We start from the raw sequence: 25,569 nt of genomic DNA, 5'->3' as shown, positions 1-25,569 counted from the left end.
AACATAACAGCAAAGCTACAGCAGCCTTCTTGGACCAGTAGATAAAAACTGTCTGTTAAAAATGGCAAGGCGGGGAACGCCTGGGTGGCTCAGTCGGTAGCTCAGTGGGTCCAGAGTCTCTCTCTGCCTCTCCCCAACTCGCTCATGCTCTCTCTCTTTCTCTCTCTCAAAAACAAACAAAAAATAAAAATAAACAAATAAGTAAAAATGTCAAGGCAACAGGATTTAAAAAAGACTGGGCTTCCAACATCATAAAGCCATTATATTAATCCAGGACTGCCCATCTGTATTTTTAAATCAAAGAAAAACAAACCTCGAAGGTACTTAAGTTGTCAAATTTTCAGCCTAAACTGTATCCCAGCTTCTGATCATGGGGGCAGTGGAGACAAAGAAAAAGGAATAAAAAATAAACTTTACTATAATTCTAAAAGAGACCCGTAGCTAATTCTCTTGTGTGTGTGTGTGTGTGTGTGTGTGTGTGTGCGCGCGCGCGGGCATGCGTGTGCACGCGCATGTGTGTATTATGTTTAATTGTGCTTCAAACCTCATGGCTTTCCTTCATTAGGGCTATTTTTAGAGCTATAAAACCGCAGTATGTTAGATGACCTGTAATGAACCCAAGAAATCACTTTAAACCTTTATAGATGAGAAAACAGAAGTATGAGCAAACAAATAATGAGCCCAAGGTTATTCTTATCAAAAATTATTAGATCTTTTTTTTTGTGGCTCATAAACAAGTTTTTTTCTGAAGAAAAAGAGCAAGTTATGAAAGGAAAAAAGGAAAACATCATTAACTAAGATGTATTGTTTGCATGACAAAGAATATACTGCAAAATCAGGAATTGCAAATGGCAAGAAAATAACAAAGACTTACGAAGTATAAGAAAAATCTCTCCTGAATGGGGGCTACTACTTACAATGAAGAGATGAGTTCTAAATACTTGCATAATATGTTTTCATCTAGAATAATCTACTGCCAACAGAAAAATATCGGTGATAGGGCAGGAAGGGTACCAGAGGTTTGTACTGTGTGGAGAAAGGTAATGTCTAGCTGGTCATTCAACATTTATTCCAATGGCAATTAAGTTAAGATAAAAACACCTATGTTATCTTTAAAGAAAAACTAATTAGAGCATAAATGAAATTTTGGGTGTTATGAGCTCAAAAGGAATCTCATGACAATTATGTACACACTCCCTACAAAAAAGGTATATAACATCCACATTATACATTTTTAACTATTTCATTGCTTTGGATTGACAATTATTTCACTCTGATAAAACACAAGATAGTATTTTCAAAAACTCACATATTTTTGAATACAAAAATCAGCCATTACTTTCTTTAAAAAATTTTCCTCTTAAAAGATTTTTGCAAAAGAATATTCTATATAAATTTCAAGTAAGTCTTATATGACTGAATACCCGAAATGCTCAAATTATGCAGTGATCTCCAGCACAGAATTAAAAACATAAAACTTCTTGAACTGATGGCAACAAATGCCTAAAAACCATGACCCTGAGAGGTATAAAACTGGTAGTAACTGTACTTAGGACTCATGGGATATCCTTTGCACTGAGAGAGGAACCTTATGACAACAAACGACATGATTCACTACAACTCTCTGGACGGAATCTACATTCATTCTTTTCTTCTAAGTATAAGAAGATTTTGGCCACAATCGGATGTCTGTGTCCATCAAGCAAAGGATTACAAATTCCTTTTAAATTTTTACATCATCCAAAGCACTATAACCCTTAAGAAGGATTCTGCCATGTGTCCAACTGTCCGCATATTTTTGCCAGCAGATGAATTTACAAGGTATTGTCACTATGAAATTCAATTTCAGAAACACATCCTGAAGCACTGGGAGATTCCCATGGCAGTTTGGCCAAATGAACTTGTAATTTTCATCTGCATCCATAAGGCTGACCACAGCACCACAAACTGAAAGTTACACTTCATTCAAATATCCAAAAATATCTTTCAAGTATGCCAACTCATGAAAAAACTCATGAAACTCTTCTGAGAGCACCATTTCTTTTTCTCATAAGCAAATTAATAGATGAAAAATAAGGAAGCAGTTATCTAGACTACAGTGTAGTGCTCTAAGACATATCCTGGGACATACTGGGAATCGCTTATTCTGTTTCCATTTCTTGAGAAAACCTGTTGAAAAGGCAGCGTTTCAAGGTTTTCTCTCTCTCAATAAAGTTGATTATATCCAAGGTGGTAAGCAAGACACCTTTTAGGATAATTGTCACAGTTTTTAATGCTGATTCATGCCAAGCCAATTGTAAAAGACATAGATCATGAATCCTTGAAGTTCTTTCTTCACAAAAGCAGCAAAATCAGATGTACTTGCAAGTACTCCATCCAAATCCAAGCACACTCCTCAAGTCAAATACAGCAAAAGCCTTTCAGGCTTCCAATAGGTAACTCACAATCTTGGAATTTCTCACACATCAGTGTACATAAAACAGATAAAAACCAGAAACTAGCTACATGAAATAATGCCAGTCATTACACATGAATGCTTGTTGAATGGGAAATGGTACTACTCCCAATTTGATGATAATCTGCTTCAAAGTATCAGAAGAAAAAGTCGAGAGCTCTTTTGAACATAACATCATTTGATTGTGCTTCGGTCATAAGAAAGAACACTTTGCAATAAATAACAAAATTTCAGTATTCAGTTCAGACCTTACCTAACCTATTTTAGATTATCATTTTAAGGACCTCAGCATGTTGAAACTTACATAAATTGGATAAGTAGAAAAAGTATGTATCTTCTAAACAGAAATAATTACCGAAGCCAGTCTCTCTGTGTTATTCTCTATAGGTTAACATACATTTCAAAATAATGATTCCATCTGTTGCTTTACATGTTTCTCTAATTGGTGAAATCCCTTTAATCATTCTGAATTAAAGAGTCATTTTAAAGGAATTTTTTTAACTCAATTTAGTTCCAGCACAAATTGCCAATAACTGTCTCTAAGCATAATGGGCTAAAAATTTCCCTCCCTGTATTCTACTATAGACGTCGTATCAGAATGATAAACCACTGGTCAAAAGCAAGTAATTCAATCTCTAATTATACCATAAACTTAGGTAAAATATATAAACAGTACATTTTGATGCATATGTTTGATACAGAAACCACCCACTTTGATCTGAATTGGTATAGGAACTAAAGAGGACAAGCAGCAGATATTCTTGTCTGTAAAGCATGTAAGCCTTGAAAAACTTGGGTTGAAATTTATTCCTATTTTAGTATTTCTAAGTTTGATACATAAATAAAATACCTTAATTCCCAAGGACATGTCTTACTGAACTTAATTTTTTCAATTTGTAATTTCAAATACATTCTAATGAAGTTGAGAATAAGTCATCATTATTAAATATTATTGGAAAATATATATTCTTTCATAAAATCAGCATTTTCCAAAACGTATTACAATAAACTTTGCCTCAATGGTCCAAAGCTTCTGACCCACTTTTCAGAACTATTGATTCATGTAATTATCTCTATTATCCTTATTTTTAAACCATTAGCAACTAAATACATTTCCTAATAATTATTTTTCACAATTAATTAATATGAAGCATTTAATGACTATAATGTTGAATGAAGCATTCTTCCAACTTGGAAACAAAGTACTTTTCAAACTTTGATTTCCTAGGTATTCTGGTAATAATAAGCTAGTTACTTAGAAAATTCCTCAATAAATGCTCTGACATTTTACCACTTACAGTATTATGGAAAGTTTTACTTACTGAAACATCTTTCAGGTTTTTCTCAAAGGAGAAATGACAAGACTCTTTAGAAAAATCAAACTTGTATGCATCAGCTGGTCCTCCTCCTGATATCAATACTTTCCTCAGTTCATCAACATATTTCTCTTTTTCCATTGCCATGTCATCAGCTTCTTGAGAAATCTCTGATTCGGAAACTATGGGGGACAAAAATAAGTTTCAAAATGAAAAATAAATTCCTAAACATGAGAACATACTTGATTACCTGTTGCTACTAATTTATCACTTATGTTACAGAAATTTAAACAAAAGGTAAAACCAATCCCCATATCATACGTTTTTAAGTAAAATTATACCATTTAACTGAACTAGCAATTTTTTAAAATGTTATTATTTACTTTTGAGAGAGAGAGTGTGTGTGAACAGGGGAGGGGCAGAGAGAGAGGGGCACAGAGCATCTGAAGCAGGCTCTGAACTGACAGCAGACAGAGCCCAATGCGGGGCTCGAACTCACGAACCATGAGATCATGACCTGAGCCTAAGTCAGACGCTTAATTGACTGAGCCACCCAGGTGCACCTGAACCTAGTCATTTTTAAGAAACATGTTCATTTAGCCTCAAATCTCATCTGAAAAACATTAGACTCCTTGCATTTTTTTCTGCCCTCAAATGAAATACATGCATTGTAACTTACTAGAAAAACTACCGTCTTGTATACCTGCTCCTATGTCAAAGTCAGATAAATTATTCCTTATGATGATTAATACGCTCAGTATTTTACAACATCTTTCTTGTCTCAATTATTAAAGAGATAAAATAATCTATAGCCTATTTTTCACTCACATGGGCTGAGTCAAATTAAAGTAAAAATGGAGTTCATTCTTCTCATCTCATTATGTGCCAACAATAAAGAAAGTGGATGAGGCAAGTGATGAGGAAGAAAAGAGAAGGGAATTAATATTTATTGAGTGTCGCCTGTGTGACATACAGTATATTACAGATCCAGCTTCCAATTCTCTCATCTAGGTATATTGAAAGCTGATGCTCTATTCATCTATAGAAATTGTTACTTCAACAATTATATTCTCAATTCTAGATATTCTCTTTTTCATAATATCCTGTTCCACACCCTTCCTTTAAATATTGGAAGGCTTTAAATATACTTAAAATCTCTTTCAGATTGGTCTCCATGCAGGGTTCTTAGAGTATTAATTCCATTTCTACTACCTGCTGACACATTCTCATTCTGGTTTTTTGCCTTTCAAGCTTTGCAATGTTTGAACAAGACTCTCCTCTAGCCAGAGTATCATCTGATCTGGGAAACAGAGGTGGCCTTAAATGAAGGTTGCTAGTTTAACTTTCTTGGAGTCTCTATAGGCCTTAACAGCTCTGGACCAGTTTTGAAAGTTACCTTCTTCACTTGTTATTTACATCTGAAGCAGAGAGTTCAAATGTAAATCCCCCACCCCTCATTCATACGTAACACAGGCTTAGGGATCTGATTTTTGTGGATTTTTTTTAAGTTTATTATTTATTTTAAGAGAGAGAGTGGAGGGAGGGGAAGAGAGAAAGAAAGAGAGAGACTCCTAAGCAAGGTCTGTGCTCAAAGTGCAGCCCCAGTGGAGCTCAACCTCACAAAATCAAGAGTCCGGAGGCTTAAATGACTGAGCCACCCAGGCGTCCCTGATTTTTGTTCACGCTTTTATTCACTCATAGCTCTTAGTGACTGGTCTGATTCTATGTTGCATCTTCAAACCAGAGAGTAGCTTTTTGTTTTTGTTCTGTTTTTCTTTTTTAGGATGATTTCATTAACAGGGTAACTTTCCAGTTTCCTTTCTTGACATTGAGAGCGAGTTCCATTTCCTTGAGAGGCCTGCACTCTCAACATTCTGCCCCACTCAGGTAGTGCAGTCACAGGCATTTAGACACACATCTAGTTCAGATATTCCATGGACCTATAGTTAAGTTCTAGTTCCCATTAGCCAGTTTGGTTTCCCGATACCTTTTCGTAGATGGCACCGGGGATTTCCCTTTATTACATTCTAAAGCTGCAACGTGTCTTTTTGCTTTTCAAATTACAAGATTTAACCTAACATTTGTTTGAAACATGTGTGTGGTTGGATGGTTTCCTGTGTCAATTCAGGCTACTGCAATGATGAAAGACTCATGTGGTCCCATCTTTTTATATTCAAAGGTTACATTTATCCATTTTATCCCTTATAATACTGATAGACATTTTCATTTCTCAAATGCTAAAATTGAGGCTCAGAGCCTAAAATTGAGGCTCAGAGCAAGGCTCTATGGACACAGAGTAGATACGTGGTCAAACTGGGGTTCATACTTATCGTCTCTCTGCTTGTTTTGTTTTGTGGTGAGGCAGATACGGGACACTGGAAAAACTATTTCTTTCCATGATATTAAAAAAAATACATTAGTATGATATACTACAGAATATACTACAATGGCATCTTTACTAAAGAATCTCCAAAAATTTAACATGGATTTTCATTCCACTGGTCTGAATCCTATCAAGTGTGTATGGAAGCCTCATGACAGGCAATGAAGAAAAGGGTTTGAAATATCTCCATATATTTTTCATTACCCTTTTTTGGTAAGTTCTGATATTAAAATATGAATGTTAACACAGACTTTGAAAAGAGGTAAGAATAAAGATATTTTATATTCTTTTTAAAGATATTTTATGTTCTTTATGTGATTTTACAGCTTCTAAAATACTTTCATATATTTTGTCTATCTGTGAAGCAGAGGCAGATTTAAGATGACCACCACTATCAAATCTAACTGACCTTCTAAATACCCTATTGGTGCTTCTGAAAAAAAAAAACATAAAAATAAGAAGACAAATGCTTCCTTTTAAGGAATAATTTCATATTTTATAATTTTGAAGTTATAAAGACCTAGGAAGAGAAAATATTTCACAGAGAAATAGGAAATACATCTTTAATGTATTTAGGAATAGGAAATACATCTTTAATGCCACTACAGAAAAAATTTATAAGAAAACACAAAAGAAAATTATGTCTACTGATGAAACATCCAGTAAAAAGCATTCTAAATTTCATTAAAATGAAAAGATATCTACCTGAAAATATTTCCGAGAATTTATTGATTCAACTCTCTTATTCAAAACAATACTTAATCAGCATCTACTGTGCCAGGTAACATTCTACGCACCAGGGATACAAGTTTAACAGACAGAGAAAAATGCCAGCCTTATGCAGCCTAGATTCAAGCGCTAACATCTTAGGTATTCTCTTCAATATTCTCTTATGTTATGCCATCTGTGAAATGCAGTGATGATTATTGTTATGGAACATGCCATTTTTGAGAAAAAAAAACATGAAAGGAAATTTTCTATTTACACTTCCCCCTTTAAAAACTGTGAGAAAAAAAATTCAGAAAAAAATGTACTTGAACATTTCCATTAATGGTAAATGTGAAATTTTGACTGCCTATTTAAAACTTCAATCCCGGAAAAACTTGGTCACCAGTTTTGAATTTTGTGCTAAGAACATCTGGAAGAAGCACAGCTGTAAGCATTCAATGTTCCAAAACCTTTGGTGACCAAAAATAAAAGCCATGGAAATAATAAAATTCAGCAAGGATACAGCTGAACCGCATAATAATGGTATAAAAAGGGAGCAGGCCAACATGACCAAAAACCAAGGAATTGTTCTCAGACATGTAGGAATCAAGAAAGCATCATTTTAACACTATTTGTGGGTAGATGAAGATGTAAATAAGGAACGAAGATTTTTTTTCTTTTGGATACTTATGCATAAGGAACCGAAGACCGTGCATATCCTAGGTTTGTGTCAGTGCTTCAAAGACCACCTTATTATCCCATTAGGGATCTTGCTGTTTTGATGTTCATTTATCTGAGAGAGAGAGAGAAAGAGAGAGCACATGCGAGCAGGGGAGGGACAGAGAGAAAGACAGGATCCCAAGGAGGATCCCAAGCACGCTCTGCATTGTGAGTTGTAGAGCCTGAAGTGGGACTCGATCTCACAAACTGTGAGATCCTGACCTGAGCAAAAATCAAGAGGCAGACCCTTAACCAACTGAGCTTCCTGGGCGCCCCCTATTAAGGATCTTTGATGATATCACATCATGGACCTACTCTACTACCTTTATTAAAAATCCTTTGTCCACTGAACCCTGTCATATAATCTCCAAATAGGTCACTAAATATCAATGCTTAGGCCACATATAAGTAGATATAATTATGTGACAATAAATGTGTTAATAAAGTTTAATTTACTTTTCAATGAACTTTAAACTACTCTAGAGATGGGTAATATACGTTTCTCCTCACTGACTGAAATTCTTATAAAGGTCACATAATAGTCATCAATCATTAACCTACTTTGTGACTTAACTCTGCGATATAACCCTCTATAATGTTGAAGTGATGACAGACCACATGATAATTAGACCTCAAAACATTCATTAGATAAAACATTACTAATGGAAAAGAAATCAGTGAATTTAGTGTGTGGGAGATTAAAAGGAACCCCACATCCTTTTAATTTCACTCAAATGAAAAGAGAAAAAAAATTATCCAAATTGAAGGTTGCAGCAATCAAAAAATTGTACAAAAAAACAGGATGAGGTATAGGAAGGAAATCCATTTTCATGTTTCAATTATGTAATTGTTTCAATGTTCTTAATCATGTTATTGTCTATCTATAAAGTGCCAAACCAAATCATATTTATGTAATAAGCCTTAACTAAACATGGAAACAATGTTATATTATTTGGCTTGATACTTTGTCCCTGAAATGTACACAAGAAAATAGAAATGAATAATGAAAGATATAAAACATTTGTGAGATTAAAACTTAAATATTTTTGAAAATAAAATGACCATATATGGTGCATTATAAAATGTTCTGCTTGAAATTCTGTTTAGTAAGGAAGCCAAAATGTTAACAATTCACCAAGGATACAGAAATCATACATCACATTTTTCTCACACTATTCATTAGCTGGAAAACAAACGGCAAAATATACTACGTTTACGACTAATGTCAACATTAAATAAAAATACAACTGGAGTTTTCATTAAAAAACATGCTAACTCTAAAATAAATGGTTCTCTTTCTTTTCTTTCCTAGCAAGTTTTATATATTTGAGGCATCTTTTCATTCTCTCTTCCAAAGAATATCTATTGAGCATGTATTTTCTAGGCACTGGTCTAGATACTTATAAACAATAACTGATGAATCACATGCATTCCTTGCTCCTAATTAATCTAGCCTAGCGAAACAATATTCATAATAATAGTATTAAGAACAACTGCCAGCACATTCTGTTTGACATACACAAAATGTTCCATAAATGTAAATTCAACTTAAATTTCCGGTTAAATCAAGATTTAACAGTTAATCGGAGTACTCGTTTATTCCCAATCCTTAGTAATAAAAAAAAATTAAAACAACATTTTATTGTTCTTTGCTTTGGTGAATGAAGTTTACTAACTAGATTACAATTTATATTTTCTTTTGATAATTACATCTCTTAAAGCATCTCAAAGTCATCTGTCTAATCATAATTTATTATACAGAATAAGCCATTTGTCAACTGTGAATATCTATGTTATAAAGAAAGTATTCAGTATTCCCTACATACAAGCAACCACTTCACCTAGGACCCGTATCCTGGGCTGTGCAGTTGAAACTCTCTCTCTCCAGATAACTGGCATTAACCTACTGCCATGATCTTCAACCCTATGCACCTCCTTTTCAAAACAGAGCTATTGTCACCTGGGTACACCTTTACCAGCATACACAGAACTAACCTGACAAGTTCTGACTCATAAAAGGCAACAACTGATTTCTCTTACATAGAAATTTACAGCTGGGGCAACTGGGTGGCTTAGCTGGTTGATCATCTGACTCTTGATTTCAGCTCAAGTCACAATCTCAGGGTCATGAGATGAAGCCTTACATCAGGCTCCATGCTAAGCTTAAGATTTTCTCTCTCTCTCTCTCTCTCTCTCTCTCTCTCTCTCTCTCTCTCAGGCTCCATGCTAAGCTTAAGATTTTCTCTCTCTCTCTCTCTCTCTCTCTCCCTCCCTCCCCCTCTGTCCCTCTCCCCTGCTTGCGCTCTTAAAAAAAAAAAAAAAAGGAAATTTACAGCTTAAACAGAGACCATAACAGGTACTGCAAACATTATCCTTGAAAACTCTTTATTTTAATAATACTTACATCAGCATTCCTTGCTGTCAAAAAAGGAGAATTAAAATAAATAAATAAATAAACTCTGCAAGTATAAATTCAGTTTGACTGCACTGTGTAACAGAATTTTTAACATCCAAGAAAGAAAACTTTACCATGTAATTTTAAAAGACGATATAATAATTATAGTAACAAGTTTTAGGGAAATATTTCAAAATTGATAGAAGATACAAATGGTATATAAATTAACATGACAAATTTATTTTACCTAAAACATTATTTACAACATAACTCTAGAAATGACTGTTACATAACTGCGTAAATACTTTTTCAAATCTTTCAATAAAATACTTTAATAGAGTATAAAAACTGCTATATGAGCAAAAGATAATTCCATGTATTTTCACTTTAGACCTGCCATGTTCCACAAATAATAATTAATTGCAGGGGCATCAGACTTTTTAAAAGATCACTGCCAAACATAAATTAAAAGTCTATTTCATGAAGTAATAGCGAAAATACCACATACAGTTCGAACCTTGATTTACAAAATTTTACACCATGGATTCTGTTTTGTTTTTGTTACATATGTAATGCATGTATACTAGAAAATAATTCAAACAACATAAGTGTGTGAAATAAAAAGCAAATCACTACCACCCCACTCCTCCAAGCCAACACAATCCCTTGGCCCAGCCAACCCACCTTCTTATGCCTCCCAGTATTTCCCTGGGGTCCTGAAAATACATATATGTATAAAGTACTATTTATGTTTTGTATAAAGACATCATTTAAAAACCCTGACCAACTCTAAGTATTAAGACTAAACTACTAACCAGAATTTACTGGGTTACATGCTTATTTATCCATCCTTCTATTAATTATATAAAATGGCATTCAATCTTAACAAATCTACACGTAAATTAGACAGCAATAACAAGTAAAAGCAATCATGCTCATTTTACCCAGTACATACTAAAGAAACACTTTAATATGAAGTATCACTGAGGACTAAAAAACAGCACATTACTGAAATTTCACCTTTAAAAAACTTGCTTTGAATATTACCTGTTCCGGTCCATGCTGACTGACCATCAGTAAGTGTAATAACAAAACCAGATGCTAGCGTTCTCTCCCAAGCAATTTGTAGAAAATGAATTATATCTGGTTCAGAAGCAAAACAAATTCTGCTTACTTTTCTTTCCATTTCTGGTCACCTGTTATAAAATAATTAAATTAATATTTTTGTAAGAAACTTTGGCTATCAAATAATAATGTTTTCTTTTTTTCTTAATTTTTTAATGTTTATTATTTTTGAGAGACAGAGAGAGACAGAACATGAGTGGGGGAGGAGCAGAGAGAGACAGGTAGATACAGAATCTGAAGCAGGCTCCAGGCTCTGAGCTGTCAGCAAAGAGCCCGAAGCAGGGTTCAAACTCACGAACTGTAAGATCATGACCTGAGCCAAAGTGGACATTTAGCTAACTGAGCCACCCAGACACCCTAAATAATAATGTTTTCTATATTGGTCTCTCAGCTACACAAAGCACCAAAGAAATATTAGTAAAATAGAACACTGTACAATAGTTAACCAAGCATCAAACAGTAAATCATAGTTCTATTCAATATTGGTTTATAATTTTTACACATAAAACAGAAGCCCGTAAGTGCCAAACGAGTTGCCCAAGTTGTGTGCTGAAAAAAAAAACTATGCTCACCAATATGAAGAATAAAGACTTTTCTTACTAATCCCACTTTCATTTCTAATGATTAGAGGTTCTTTTTCTATGAATTCAAAAACCATTCTTCTGCTAATTTACTCTAGAATCTTGCCCAAATTGACCTCAAACTTACCAAACTGTGGTATGACACATATTTGATTCAAAGCAAATAACTATATTCCTTCTAATACTGGAATATCCCTTGACCATGTGCACTTCATTAAGAGAGGCTGAAAGGGGCACTTTGGTGGCTCAGTCCGGTAAGCATCTGACTTCGGCTCAGGTCATGGTCTCATACACAGTTCATGAGTTCAAGCCCCACACTGGGCTTGATGCTGACAACTCAGACTATGGAGTCTGCTTCAGACTCTGTGTTTCCCTCTCTCCCTTCCCCTCCCCCACTCGCACTCGGTCTCTCACTCTCTCAAAAACAAACGTTGAAAAATTTTATATAAAAAAAAGAGAGATACTTAAGCTGTAGAAACCAACATCCAAAACAAAAACTACCCTAAAAATTACAAATATACAAAGAAAAAAACATTACAAAAAGAAAAAAAAAAACATTACAAAAAGTCAAAACCAGGAACAAAGCACACAAATTGCCAAAGATGAAAAACTAGAATTATTCTTTAATCACAAAGCATGAATCTCTTGCTAGATGATCCTGAAAAAGCTAAAAAGAATTCTTGGGGTGCCTGGGTGGCTCAGTCGGTTAAGCATCCAACAGCTCAGGTCATGATCTTGCGGTCTGTGAGCTCGAGCCCCGTGTCAGGCTCTGTGCTGACAGTTCAGAGCCTGGAGCTGCTTCAGATTCTGTGTCTCCCTCTCTCTCTGTCCCTCCCCTGCTCATGCTCTATGTCTCTCTGTGTCAAAAATAAATAAACATTAAAAAAAAATTTTGTTAATAAAAAAAAAAGCTAAAAAGAATTCTTTAATCTTTTATTCAGGGAGAAGGTACAAAATTTCTTCCGTTTTTATGAACAAAATGTATTAACATGCTGTAAAAATCCAAAGTAAATTGTTAACTGACACTTGACTGACAACTGATTAGTAAGTTTCAACAAGAGCAAAATCTTAAAGCAGTTTTAATTAACTTTCTCAATTTAAAACTACTATATTCTTGGGGCGCCTGGGTAGTTCAGTCGTTTGAGCGTCAGAGTTCAGCTCAGGTCATGATCTTATGGTTTGTGAGTTCAAGCCCTACATCGAGCTCTTTGCTGACAGCTCAGAGCCTGGAGCCTGCTTTGGATTCTGTGTGTGTGTGTGTGTCTCTCTCTGCCCCTCCCCCGCTTGTACTCTGTCTCTCCCTCTCAAAAATAAACATTAACAATTTTTTTTAATTTTTTATTTAAAAAAACTATTACATTCTCATAAAGCATATTATTTTTCTCAATTAACAATTGCATATGAGAATACCAACAACTGAAATATGAAGAAACGCCCCTTGTCAGCTCTTCACACAAATGAATATGAAAATAAAAACAACTCACTTTGTCAGCTCTTCACAAAACCAATTTTACTACAAATCTCTATCTTCTGGGAGTGGAGGAGATGCTTAATTATAGAATGCTAGAGCTATTCTATCTTACAGTAAAAAGCGTAAGGAAGCAGGGCAATTTCCAGAATAAAAGAAAGAGTATCTAAAATTAAGAATGTAAGATACCTCTAAATTGATAAATTAACAATAATTCTAACTGCTACCTAAAGTGTACTCAGAGGAATGTTTATTCTTCTTCCCAGTAAGAGACAAAGTTTTAAAATAACCATACTTGAAGCCACATCAATTAAGCATGTTTGTGTTAAAAATATACAAACCTGTAGACTTGACTATAACATAATCACTGAAAAAATATAATTCTTTTTAAATATTTCATTTAGTCAAAAATTTTCCTACACTGAGGTTTTTTGTTTTGTTTTGTTTTTTGGGGGTTTTTTGTTTGTTTTGTTTTGTTTTGTTTTGTTTTTTGCCTAGATGTGCTTACTTCTGAAATGCTTTATTCATTTGGGAATATTTTCTTTTAAATCAATTAGTCAAAACCATGCAGCTAATTACCCACATGCTCTGTAATCCTTAAATTTGAAAATTACTGGAAAATGCATATTGCTGTTTTTCTATGCCATTCATTGAAAAAGACACATAGCTAAAAGCCTTACATAATTCTCATAGGCCTCAAATCCACAACTTTGGTTGGGGGAGGGTAATAGAAACTACTTATGAAGGCCACTTTTTGCCTCTAGAACTTATATACAAACACACAGATACACAAACTGACACTGATTATTTCATCTTAAATAAGCCTCAAGAACATGGCCATTGTTAGCAATTAATGTAACTTTGTGAAAAAGAAAACTCAGCACTTAGAACTGCTGATAAAAAGCAACTGGTTTCACTGATATTTTTACCCTAGGGGGGCCAAAAGACAAATTAATTATTGACACAAAGTAGTCTAAAATTGATTATTTCAGATACTTCATCCTACTTTCACAATGATACACAGGGCTTTAACCTCAATAATGTTAAAAAGACATTTAGGGATCAGATTTGTTTTAATATCTTTGAATTATTCATGTTTCAAATATTTTCCAATGTCTGGTCAACTCTAGGTTTTTATAGCTAAAACTAAATCAAATTATTTTAAAGATTCCATTATTTTATTGTACTCAGATTTGAAACTGTGGATGCTGTGAGTCATGTTTAAGCACTTGCATATTAATAGCACAAGTCAGTATCCTGTAAATACTTTGTAGTGAGTGCCTCAGTAGCCTCAGATATGTCTTCTATCAACCGAGTTTTAATTTCCTGATAATATACTATTTGAACCACTTTTGAAAGAAATTCATTCTTTACTTACTGAGGTCACCCCCTCATTAAATATCAAATACAAAATATCTAAGAACCAACCACAAAGCAGAAGAAAGGATGACTTGCCATGTCTTTTAAGATTCCTAAGGGCAAACCAATGATGTCTTTGCTTTCGCCAGCCCTATAAATGGGAATACTCAGCCACAGTTTTTCTGCCCCAAGAATACTTCAAGAAAGGGGTGGAATCCTCTTCAGAAGGACTGATTGATTAGGGCCATAAGAAAGCCTATGTTTTGTTTTCTAAGGGCACTAAAGGTCGCACTGGTATCAGCACCTCTCCCAGCCAGAGCCAAGGATCTAAGACATGCCTGCAGGTGGAAACAGTTGGGTCCCACCCCAATTTGTACATCAGTAGCTTTATTGAGAGCTCAGAACAGTTGAGAATTGAGAAGCTTATCTTTAGTACTTTGTGTCTCTGATACTTGGCTTCCTTCTTAGGAGAGAAATAAGTTGTTGGCTGGTATGCAGTTGATGTGATCTACACTCTGAACAAATACCATTCACAGTTGCCTCTGAATAAACAAGACGCTTTTTAAATTAGTTTACAAAGAATTTTGTATGCCCTTTTGGATGCTGATAAGAAGCAGTGCAGAAGCCAACTCTCTTAGGTCAGCTCAAGTTAGTGACAACACTGTATCATTGATAACACCATTTTGAACTTGAGCTTCTTTTATTTTCCTTTATAGTTAAATTACAGCTTCTTTTCAAGCTGCTTGGGCTGCAGGTGTTCAAACTTCTGCAGCTATGCCAGATCAGAAGAGACTAAATGCATGTTTCTAATGAAGCAATTAACTTAAGTGCCCCCTTGTTGAGAAAAGTAGGCTGATACCTAAAGTGAGTTCAGAATAAAGATTAGTACACAGCACATTGCCACTAAGAGTCTGTAATTAGATTCCTGATCATGTTATTTTGTTTAACCTTATTTTTTTCTTAAGGAGGAAAAGAAAAAAAAAATGTAAATTGTAAACCAAAAGCACGGTAATAATTTTTTTTTTTAAGTTCTATCATATTATAAAAATTCAAGGACAGGACCAAATATATTACTCAATAAAAAGGAAAGAAAGGTTTATGTCACAAACACTGGGCTATTTACTTTTAATAATACAAACGTCACACAATTCAGGAAAACTAAATGCAAAGAGGATGACTATTTTCCCATTTGTTTAGTATTTTTTTTAAAAGCATTGATTATCCATACTAATCTTAACAGAATTCCCAATTGAAGACTTTTTTTAAATTAATAATTCATTCCTAGAATTTTCATTATTTTTTTCCTATAATTTTAATTAATAGCATGCCAGCACCTACCTAAAGGGTAAATTCAGTTTTTTTTTAAATCAATTTACCTTTAAATTTCCAAGGCAATTAAAAATATTAAGCTAACTTTCTATAGAAGAAATCGTTTCTTGAAACAATGTTTTCACGTTCCAGTTTCCTAAACTTTAATGATAAAAAACATAATATTATTCAATATTTTTCTAATCATGTCAATATTATCCCCATTCTAGTAATTTAGGAATGAAAGTAAAGTGACCAGCGGTCCAGGTTTGTCTGAGATTTTCCTGGTTTCAACACGGAAAGTCCACGTACAGTAACCCTCTTAACCCCAGGCAAATTAGGATGGACGGTTCCCCAAGGTAAGAGTAAAATATAGCTAAGACTGTTGGCATAATCTTGTTCAAAAACTTGTAAAATACAGCTAAGTTCAAGTTACACATTAATAGTCTGATGCTTCAGAAATAAAGCATTAGAACTATAAAATAAGTCTAAAAATTAAGGCATCTTTGCCATGGTCATAGTCCATTCTCAATTACCTCTCTTATAACTGTGGAATGCCAGCTGCTGCCATTCCAAATATCGTATTACTGCTCATTTCCTCTGCTTATCTTTTACAAACACCATTAATAATCATTAGTTTCAGTGATTCATTTAAAGTTCACTTCCTCTCCTTTTTTCTTTACCCAATGAACTAAGTATTTAAAAACAATAAAAGGCCTGAATAAATTTCCCACATAAAATCTAACACCTCGATCCGAAATGCCCTGAAAATTGGACCCACAGTTCCAGAACTTCCTTTATCTTCATCAAATGGACACTCTTAATTACAAATAAACTTGGCAGAAAGGACGAGAGTATACTTATCATTTTGGAAACTTTCTAAACTTTCACAAGAACACTTCAGTCCTAATTGCAGAGTTTCATGTGAGAATGACACTTAACAGAACTGAAGAGATAAGATAATACCTGAAATACAGCATTAGCTAAACAACAGTTATTTTTTCATTAAGAACTTAGTAATTATGATTTCTTAAGCCTTGAAATTCTGACACCTCTCTTGTATTTTAATTTCAGAAGAGTGAGGGTGTTCCTATGAAATACCATCAGTTAAGCATATATACAGTCTATCCTACTTGAAAAATGTGCTGCCCAAAAATGAAATCAAACTAAACACACTTCCTGGAAAAGAAATAGGACTTGCACTGTCCTTTTTCCCCCATTCACAAACGCACCACTTACTTACAACTGTACCCATTTATCTGCCTACTTCCAATGGCAACCAGACGATGAATAATAAGATTGGGGTACAAATCAGAGTTAAACCTGAAAAAAAGATCCCTACAACATATCCTCAACTGGTGACACTACCTAATTCAGCCATACACAACTATTCAGGAACTATATGAAATTGCCAGTATTTAACAATTTTTAACCTACACACACACACACACAAAAATGACTTCACATGGTTCAAATGATAGTAAGTTATAAACAACCCATTCCTAATTGGATGAATAATTACATATTTATTTTCAAGATAAAAACAAAAGAGCAAAAGATGAACTAAGCTCATAATTGTTGTGCTAGGTGATGGGTACACAGGGATCTATTACTCTCTCAAAATCATTCTCTCAAAATTTTTAAATTTTTTCACAGTAAAATGTTTAAAAAGAAGAGGGTTCAGTAAGTATTATTTGACCATCACGTTGATTACGTTGTGAAAGAGTACTTTTGTAAAAAGAGAAAACATCATCTATTAGAAAGATATTCTTTTTTTTTTTTAATTTTTTTTCAACGTTTACTTATTTTTGGGACAGAGAGACAGAGCATGAACGGGGGAGGGGCAGAGAGAGAGGGAGACACAGAATCGGAAACAGGCTCCAGGCTCTGAGCCATCAGCCCAGAGCCCGACGCAGGGCTCGAACTCACGGACCGCGAGATCGTGACCTGGCTGAAGTGGGACGCTTAACCGACTGCGCCACCCAGGCGCCCCTATTAGAATGATATTCTTAAATATACAACTTAAATATGTAATTTAACACTTCAAAACTTAGGACCCTATTTAAGAAGCAGTGAACTCAGTGTTGACTCTTTAGTAACAAGCTTTATGTGATAAGCATTACACCAGAAATACTGGTATGTCATGCACCTTTGACTAACTTAGAGATGAGCACATGATTCAAGTCAGGACCACAAAGACCAGTGAAGCTCAATTCCAGGACTTTGGATATACATTCTTCTCTACTGGACTTGATATTCTAACACTGAGAGCTTGAAGCCGCTGACAACAAAACCAACAGAACAGAAAGTGAAACTGAGGTGTGGGGAGCAGCTCAGATCTGATTCCAGGGGTACCAAAATCTAGATCTAACTATAGATGGTTCAGGTATGAGGCCAAGAACGTTGTTTTAGGCTTTGGAATCAGTCAGACTTCAGTATGAATCCTCACTGTCATGCCTTGGTTGTGTAGACTTCAGCAAATCATTTAATTCTCTAAACTTCAATTATCTCATACCTCAATTATCTCATACCTGCAAAATAGCTGTAAGTCAGCAAACTGTGTATTCCATCAGTGACAGGAGTACCAAACTTTGGGAAACATTAAACTTACAATATTCAACATCAAACACCAAGTTTTACACTTTCAGCTTAATACGCTTACACTCTCATCACATCTAAAACACATGACATTTTGAAAAGACTGGGCAACTTTGTTATCACTACATGATAAATAATCGGTAACAAATGATTCAAGAAGACAACTGGTCAAGGAGCCAACTTTGCATAATGGTCATAATCCTAATGATTCGGGAGGGGGGGGGTATATTCAAAACAAACGTTCAAGTCTCAGTGACACTGCAAAAATACGTTTTCCAAGTTTTAAAAATCACTAATTAATAAGTCTAATGCTTTCTCCTTAAAACTCAACAGCTTACCTCAAAGTATCGACAAATGATCTCGGCAAGAGGGATCAAAACAATTTAAATTTAAAAATTTTTTCTCTTCCATCTTTACTACACTGAAAAGAATAGATTAAAAGACTTTTATGGACCTCTAAATACAATTTGCTTTTTTATGTTTATAAGATCTTTATAGAAATAAATGTAACTCCTGGCAGAATATACAACCTCAATTATACTTTGCATCCATTCTTCACAATATAAACATAACAGTGTGATGTGGTTAAATGATTCAATTACTATATAAAAGCCATCAATCTCTGTTATAAGAAAAGCAACAAGAGGGTCAGTCTTGATACCCATAGTTAACGCTCTTCTAGGACTGTTTTAGGACTATCATTCAAAGAATGCTCAGTTTAGCCTTTTTCTAGACGTCTGCAAAACAGATGGAAGATTGTATGGTTCCAATGACTTGGAAAGCTTCAAATGTCTCTTACTTTGCATCAAATGTTCTATTACAGTGATATTCATATGAGAACAGTAGTGAACTATGACATTCAACCAAACATATCAACTTTACTTGCTCTTTATTCTCATTTTTCTTCTGAGACATAGTTGTCAAATAATAACAGAACAAATTTTCTCATCACATTTAAACTTCACAAACTTATGTTTTTTCTATTGCTAAATTCTCAGAGCATAAACTTCCCAAAAGTAATAGCTAAGTCTTGACTTGAGCCAATTTTTATAAGAATAATGTGCAAGATGATGAGGTTGGTTCCCAAACACAGTATTAAGGCAAGAAATTTTGATTCAATTTATAGATGAGTATCATTGCACAACTAATTTATAAAATTATAAATTGCAACCATGCTGTCATTTTTTAAAAACATGAGTTAAGCCCAAATATGAAATTATATCAGTATACTATTTTATATACCTACTATTTATATACCTACTATTTGATATCTACCTACAAATTACCAAAGAATTGTCAATATATTTTTTTTTAATTTAACTTTAAGTGCCCCAAAGTTTACACAGATGTTATCCTACTTTCTCTCAGCAGCTGTTCATTGGACATGTCCCTTATTTATTGATATACTGTGTTCAATGCTAGGGTCACATTTCTTAAACAGGAACTTGGCAACTTCCAAACTCTATGGTAAATATTGACATATCTCAGCATGTCAATATTTATACTGTCAGGACTCTGACGAGTCTCCTCAACAATGGGAGCATCTTAATTTCTAAGCAGCAGCTTGCTTCTGTTCCAATTGAGCAAGGTCTTACGTTATTCAATATCATTCTCACTAACTATTTGGATAAAATTATAAGTGAGCTAATAGTATCCTCTAACATAAAGACCAGATTGAATTCCTTGCTGATTTCAACATTTTGGACACTTACAGGGTTAGTAAAGTCCAAAGAAAGCACAAAATCAGGAATGCCTTCCAAGGAATATTTGTTTTTGATTACTTAATCCCAAGCCTAATCATTATTTTCATCCCCATTAATGGGGCTGAAAGCTGCTGAAGCCTTTCCAGAATTTATAGAGTTAAATTATCTCCTCTTCTGTTAGTACTAAAGGCTAGGCAACATTACAAAAAGATTGGCTTACAGACTACAACAATGATAAAAATATTCAGAGGAGAGTTTAAATTCAGAATGCTTACCATAAAAGGTAGTCGGAAGTCTAGCTCATTATCTAAGATTATATAGCATTTTAAATGCAAAATTAATTTACCTAATATGGGGGCCAACTATCAGAAATCATGTTAACAAACTAATCATTTTTAACTCAATCTTAACAGCAATTTCCCTATCAGTGGAAGAAAATCTTTTCAATATCTTGAAAATAGCCTGGGATTTCCCAATGGCACACAAGCAAAAGTTTAATTTAAAGCTATTGGCAGTGCAGGCGTCTAGCAAAAGCATGAATGCCTCATGAGCAGTTTGGAATTCTAGCATTCCCCTTTGAGGCAACAAAAATCTCAACAGTGTTACCCCAACAAGAGCCCAGTTTCATCAAAATTAAAAATTGCTGACTATAGGGGCGCCTGGGTGGCGCAGTCGGTTGAGCGTCCGACTTCAGCCAGGTCACGATCTCGCGGTCCGTGAGTTCGAGCCCCGCGTCGGGCTCTGGGCTGATGGCTCAGAGCCTGGAGCCTGTTTCCGATTCTGTGTCTCCCTCTCTCTCTGCCCCTTCCCCGTTCATGCTCTGTCTCTCTCTGTCCCAAAAATAAATAAATGTTGAAAAAAAAAAATTTAAAAAAAAAAAAAAAAAAAAATTGCTGACTATAATAACCCTCTGTTCATCTATTTCAGCCAGTGTCTTAGAAAAAAAAGCACAACTCATGTTCTCATCAGCACTGGCAGCTTCACAAATGACAAGAAGCAAATTGCCCAGGACTATAAAATGCATTAACTACCTCCTACCTGTATAAAAAGAACTATTTTTCTATTATTTTAAGGACAGCCACCTTTTCCTAGAAAACACAGTTTAGCAAATAGAGTTAAATTTTATGTTCAGAAGATTCGGATTGAAATCACAATTCTACTGCTCCAAAGCTCCGTGACTTTGGTCACGTCATTATTATATTAAAACATTCACTGAATGTTCCCTATGTACCAAGCTTAGATATTCCCAAAATGAGTAAGACACATTCCCAACTCTCTAGTGAAATAAAAAAAAAAACCCAAAAGGAATTATTTTACAAGTTTGTAAAGTGCAGAGACAGGGTGGTACCTCCTCTCAAGAGTACATGTAAGCCAGCCTGACATTTCAAGGAAGGCTTCCTTGAATTACACCTGATATGAATCTTAAAAACTGAAAAAGGAAAAAAGGATAAGAAAAGGCATTCCAAGCACAAGAACTTGCTTGAGCAAAGGCTTGGAGGCAAGAAACAACATGATATATGAAAATGATCAACAATTCAGTGTTTCATGATGACTATAAATCAAGGATGACTAAATTCAAATAACCAGTCAAGTCCATTCATTTAACCAAAACATGCACATTTGTATGCATCAGACAGTGTTTTAGAATTTGGCATAAGGAAGCAAAACAGATAACAATTCTTGCCTTTTTAAAACTTACGGTTTAATAGGAGACAAATGATTAAAAACAATAAAAAACACGTAAAATATATAGCATGGTGATAAGCTATAGCAAAAGGAGAGGATAAAACAAGAGAAAACTGGGAGTATAGAGGCCAGTAGGGGAAAGGGGGATAGTTACAAAGGCTCAATTTTAAAGGTTTTACTTTCATTATTATTATTTTTTTTTTTTTTTTTTTTTTTTTTTTTTTTTTTTTTTTTTAAATTTTTTTTTCAACGTTTATTTATTTTTGGGACAGAGAGAGACAGAGCATGAACGGGGGAGGGGCAGAGAGAGAGGGAGACACAGAATCGGAAACAGGCTCCAGGCTCTGAGCCATCAGCCCAGAGCCCGACGCGGGGCTCGAACTCTCGGACCGCGAGATCGTGACCTGGCTGAAGTCGGACGCTTAACCGACTGCGCCACCCAGGCGCCCCAAGAAAACTGGGAGTATAGAGGCCAGTAGGGGAAAGGGGGATAGTTACAAAGGCTCAATTTTAAAGGTTTTACTTTCATTATTATTATTTTTTTTTAATTTGAGAGAGAGAATGTGAGCATAAGCAGGAGAGGGGTACAGGAGCAGAAGGAGAGAAAGAGAATCCTAAACTGACTACATGCTCAGCACAGAGCCCAACGTGGAGCTCAACCCCAAGACCTGGGGTTATGACCTGATCCGAAATCAAGAGTAAGATGTTCAACCAAATGAGCCACCCAGGAGCCCCCGCTTTTTTTTAAATTTTTTCTTTCTTTTTTTTTTTTTAATTTTAAGGAGGCAAAGTTGCAATTTTTTAAAGGAAGTTGAGGTAGGCTTTCTTGAAAGGGTGATATTTGAGCACATACAAAAAGGAGATGAAAGATTTAGTTGTTTGGATGTTTGGGAAAAAGCATTCCAAGCAGATGAAGCAGTTGGTGGAAAGGCCCTAAGGTAGCCGTGGGCTTGGTACACTGAAGAAACAAGGCAGCCAATATGGCTGAGACAGAGTGAGGCGAGGAGAGAATACCAAGGGTAATGGGAAACCAGATCATGTAGAGTTTTGTAGGCCAATGTCAGGATGTTAGCTTTTACTGTGAATCAAATGAGAAGTCATGAAACGTTTTCAAGCAAAGAAGTAATTTCACATTCCTTCTAATAAACTTTCTATTTTGGAGTAATACTGAATTTACAGAAAAGTTGCAAAATAACACAGAGTTCCCATATACACCTGCCCCAGTTTCTTCTAATATTAACATCTTATATTACCATGGTGCATTCATTAAAACAAAGAAACCAACATTGGTGCATCACTACTAACTGAACTCTAGACTATTTGGATTTTACCATTTTTTTCCTCTAATATCTTTCACCTGTTCCAGGATCCAATCTAAGATAACACATTGCATTTAGAATCTTACATTTTAATACAATTTCTCACCTATATTTTAAAACTATCATTCTGGCTATTGCGTGCGAATAGATTGCAAAGAAGCAAGGAATGAAGAAAGCAGAGAGACCAGCTAGAACTATTACTGTTAATTCAAGCAACAAATCATAATGACTAATAACAGACATCCAAGGAAGAGATGATCAATGTGCTAACAGCAGAAATAGTAGGAAATGGTTAAATTCTAGATATATTTTATGGAGAGAGTCAACAAAGACTCAATGATGGATTTGATGGACTAGAAGACAAAGCAGGGTCAAGAACGACTCCAAATACTTAACTTTGAGCAACTGGCTGAACTGCCATCAACTGAGGTGAGAAAGATTGGAACAGGTTTTGGAGGAAAAGGAGTTCAGTTTGTAACATGTAAGTTTGCAATACCTTTAAAGAATCCTGTTGTAGACAACAGGATACTTGAGTCTGGCGTTCAGAAAGAGGCGGGGACTAGAAATATGAAATTGGGAGTCTTCAGTATACAGATGGTATTTGAAGTCATTAAGACTTGATGATATCATCAAAAAAAAAAAAAAATGTAGGAAGAGGAAAAGAACAGAACCAAAGACTGAGCCTTAGAACACTTCAACAATATGAGATCAGGAAGAGTAGAAGGAAGACAGAAAGAACAACCAACACGGTAGAAAGAAAACCAAAAGAGTGGGATGTCCTGGAAATCAAGTGAAAAAAAAATATGTATCATGGAGAAGGAAGTGATTGTGTTAAAGGTTGCTGATAGGTCTAATACAATAAAGACTGGGAATGGTCAACACCTGGAGATCACTGGTGACAATAACAAAAGCATTTGGGGGACGAATGGGAGTAAAAGCTACACTTTTAAAAAGAGGACTTCGGATTTAGAACATAAAAAAGTCTTTGGAGGATTTTTGTTCAGAAGATAAATAAATAGGGTTAGAAGTGGAGAAAGGTTAAGAGAAGCATTTCTTAAAGTAAAGTAAAAGAAATAACATGCAAGTCACACATGGGTCTTAAACTAAGGGCCATGGGGAAAGAATATAAAAAAGACGGGGGTGGGGGGGGAGACAAAAATAAACAGTAGAACACAAAGAACCTTAATCTTAAATTAGGAAGGCTATTGAGGGTTAGAGAAAACAAGCAGTTAAGTAAAACCACGGTTTTTAACATACCCAACTACCAGTGTATTTTAAAAGGAAATCATACAAAAGGAAATCATTAACATCAATACTAGGCACAAAATAAAAAGGAGTTGGGGGGGGGGGGCAGCCTAGTGGTAAAAAGCAATACCAATTTAATTCAAAAACCTTTATTGAGTTTCCAAGAACTAAGCAAGCTGAACACTTCAAAACACCTGTTTCTTTATCTAGACTATGCAAAGACAAAAACGGAGGGATAATAAAGCCTCATCAAATGGGATTATCAAAACTGGAAGAAGCTAGGGGCGCCTGAGTGGCTCAGCGGGTTAAGCGTCCAATTTCGGTTCTAGGTTCAAGGGTTTGAGCCCCGCTTCAGGCTCTGTGCTGGCAGCTCAGAGCCTGGAGCCAGTTTAGGATTCTCTCCCTCTCTCTCTGCCCCTCCCCTGCTCATGCTCTCTCTCAAAAAATAAACATTAAAAATTAAAAAAAAAAAAAAAACAACTGAAGAAGCTAAATAATACTACTGATTAAAAGAGAGTACCAAAGAACTACTGAACTCAGGAAAGGGCAGTTCCTTTCCATTTGTTACTACAGAAATTTCTTTCCTGACTCAAAGGGACTAGTACACTTCAGTCCCAGATGAAACCCATGGACAGTTTACAAAGAGCTGGGAATTGGGAGAGAGAGAGACGCGGCCAGCGTTAGAAAAACGTCCAACAGCCTACTTAACACAATACTCCAGATTCAAGTGTTTTCCTAATCCCACAACCAATACAAGGCTTTTCCAAGGCGCTCTTAATTCTAAAGAATCCCTGAGATGCAAAGGAAGAAACTGAAAAGAGGGCGTGGCAGATGCACACCCTGCGCCCAAGTTTAGGGAACCCAGGCGACCCCCAAGAGTCCGTAAACCGAAGTCTCAGGAGCATACAGTGAGAGGGATCCGAGCTGGGAAAAATCCAAACACCGAGTTCTACAGGGAAATAACAGACAACTAAAAATAAAAAAGAAAGCGAAACAAAAAAAGGACAGGACTACAGATTACTATTACTAAAATACGCAGCCCCCACTTCCGGACACTACCTCTCATTCGCTCCACTTCCGGTCTCCTCCAAAAGGCCCGCTCCTACAGACAGACAACCCGCAGCCAATGAGAGTGTCGTCCACTTCCGCAGAAGCGCATGACGTCTCTTAACTCCTGCCTTTTCCGGTTGCGAGGAACCT

At 35.3% G+C, this 25,569-nt stretch overlaps 1 protein-coding gene across 5 annotated transcripts in view; it reads right to left on the bottom strand.

Annotated features, from left to right (window-relative positions):
* Window positions 1-25,560, bottom strand: part of XRCC4 (X-ray repair cross complementing 4) — a 307,462-nt gene extending 281,902 nt beyond the window's left edge. For all 5 annotated transcript variants that reach the window (XM_019836335.2, XM_011284386.3, XM_011284381.4 and 2 more), the window contains exons 1-3: window positions 25,429-25,560; window positions 11,025-11,173; window positions 3,778-3,953 (exon numbers count right to left, since the gene is read on the bottom strand). In XM_019836335.2, the coding sequence (XP_019691894.1) occupies window positions 3,778-3,953; window positions 11,025-11,163 (315 nt within the window). In that variant the 5' untranslated portion in view covers window positions 11,164-11,173; window positions 25,429-25,560. The remainder of the gene's footprint in view (window positions 1-3,777; window positions 3,954-11,024; window positions 11,174-25,428) is intronic.
* Window positions 25,561-25,569: the final 9 nt, after the last annotated feature.

The sequence above is a fragment of the Felis catus genome, chromosome A1 (genome assembly GCF_018350175.1).
Source record: "Felis catus isolate Fca126 chromosome A1, F.catus_Fca126_mat1.0, whole genome shotgun sequence".
Taxonomy (NCBI): Eukaryota; Metazoa; Chordata; class Mammalia; order Carnivora; family Felidae; genus Felis; species Felis catus.
The sequence above is the reverse complement of the archived record's forward strand: the minus strand, read 5'-3'. Positions and strand labels throughout refer to the sequence as shown.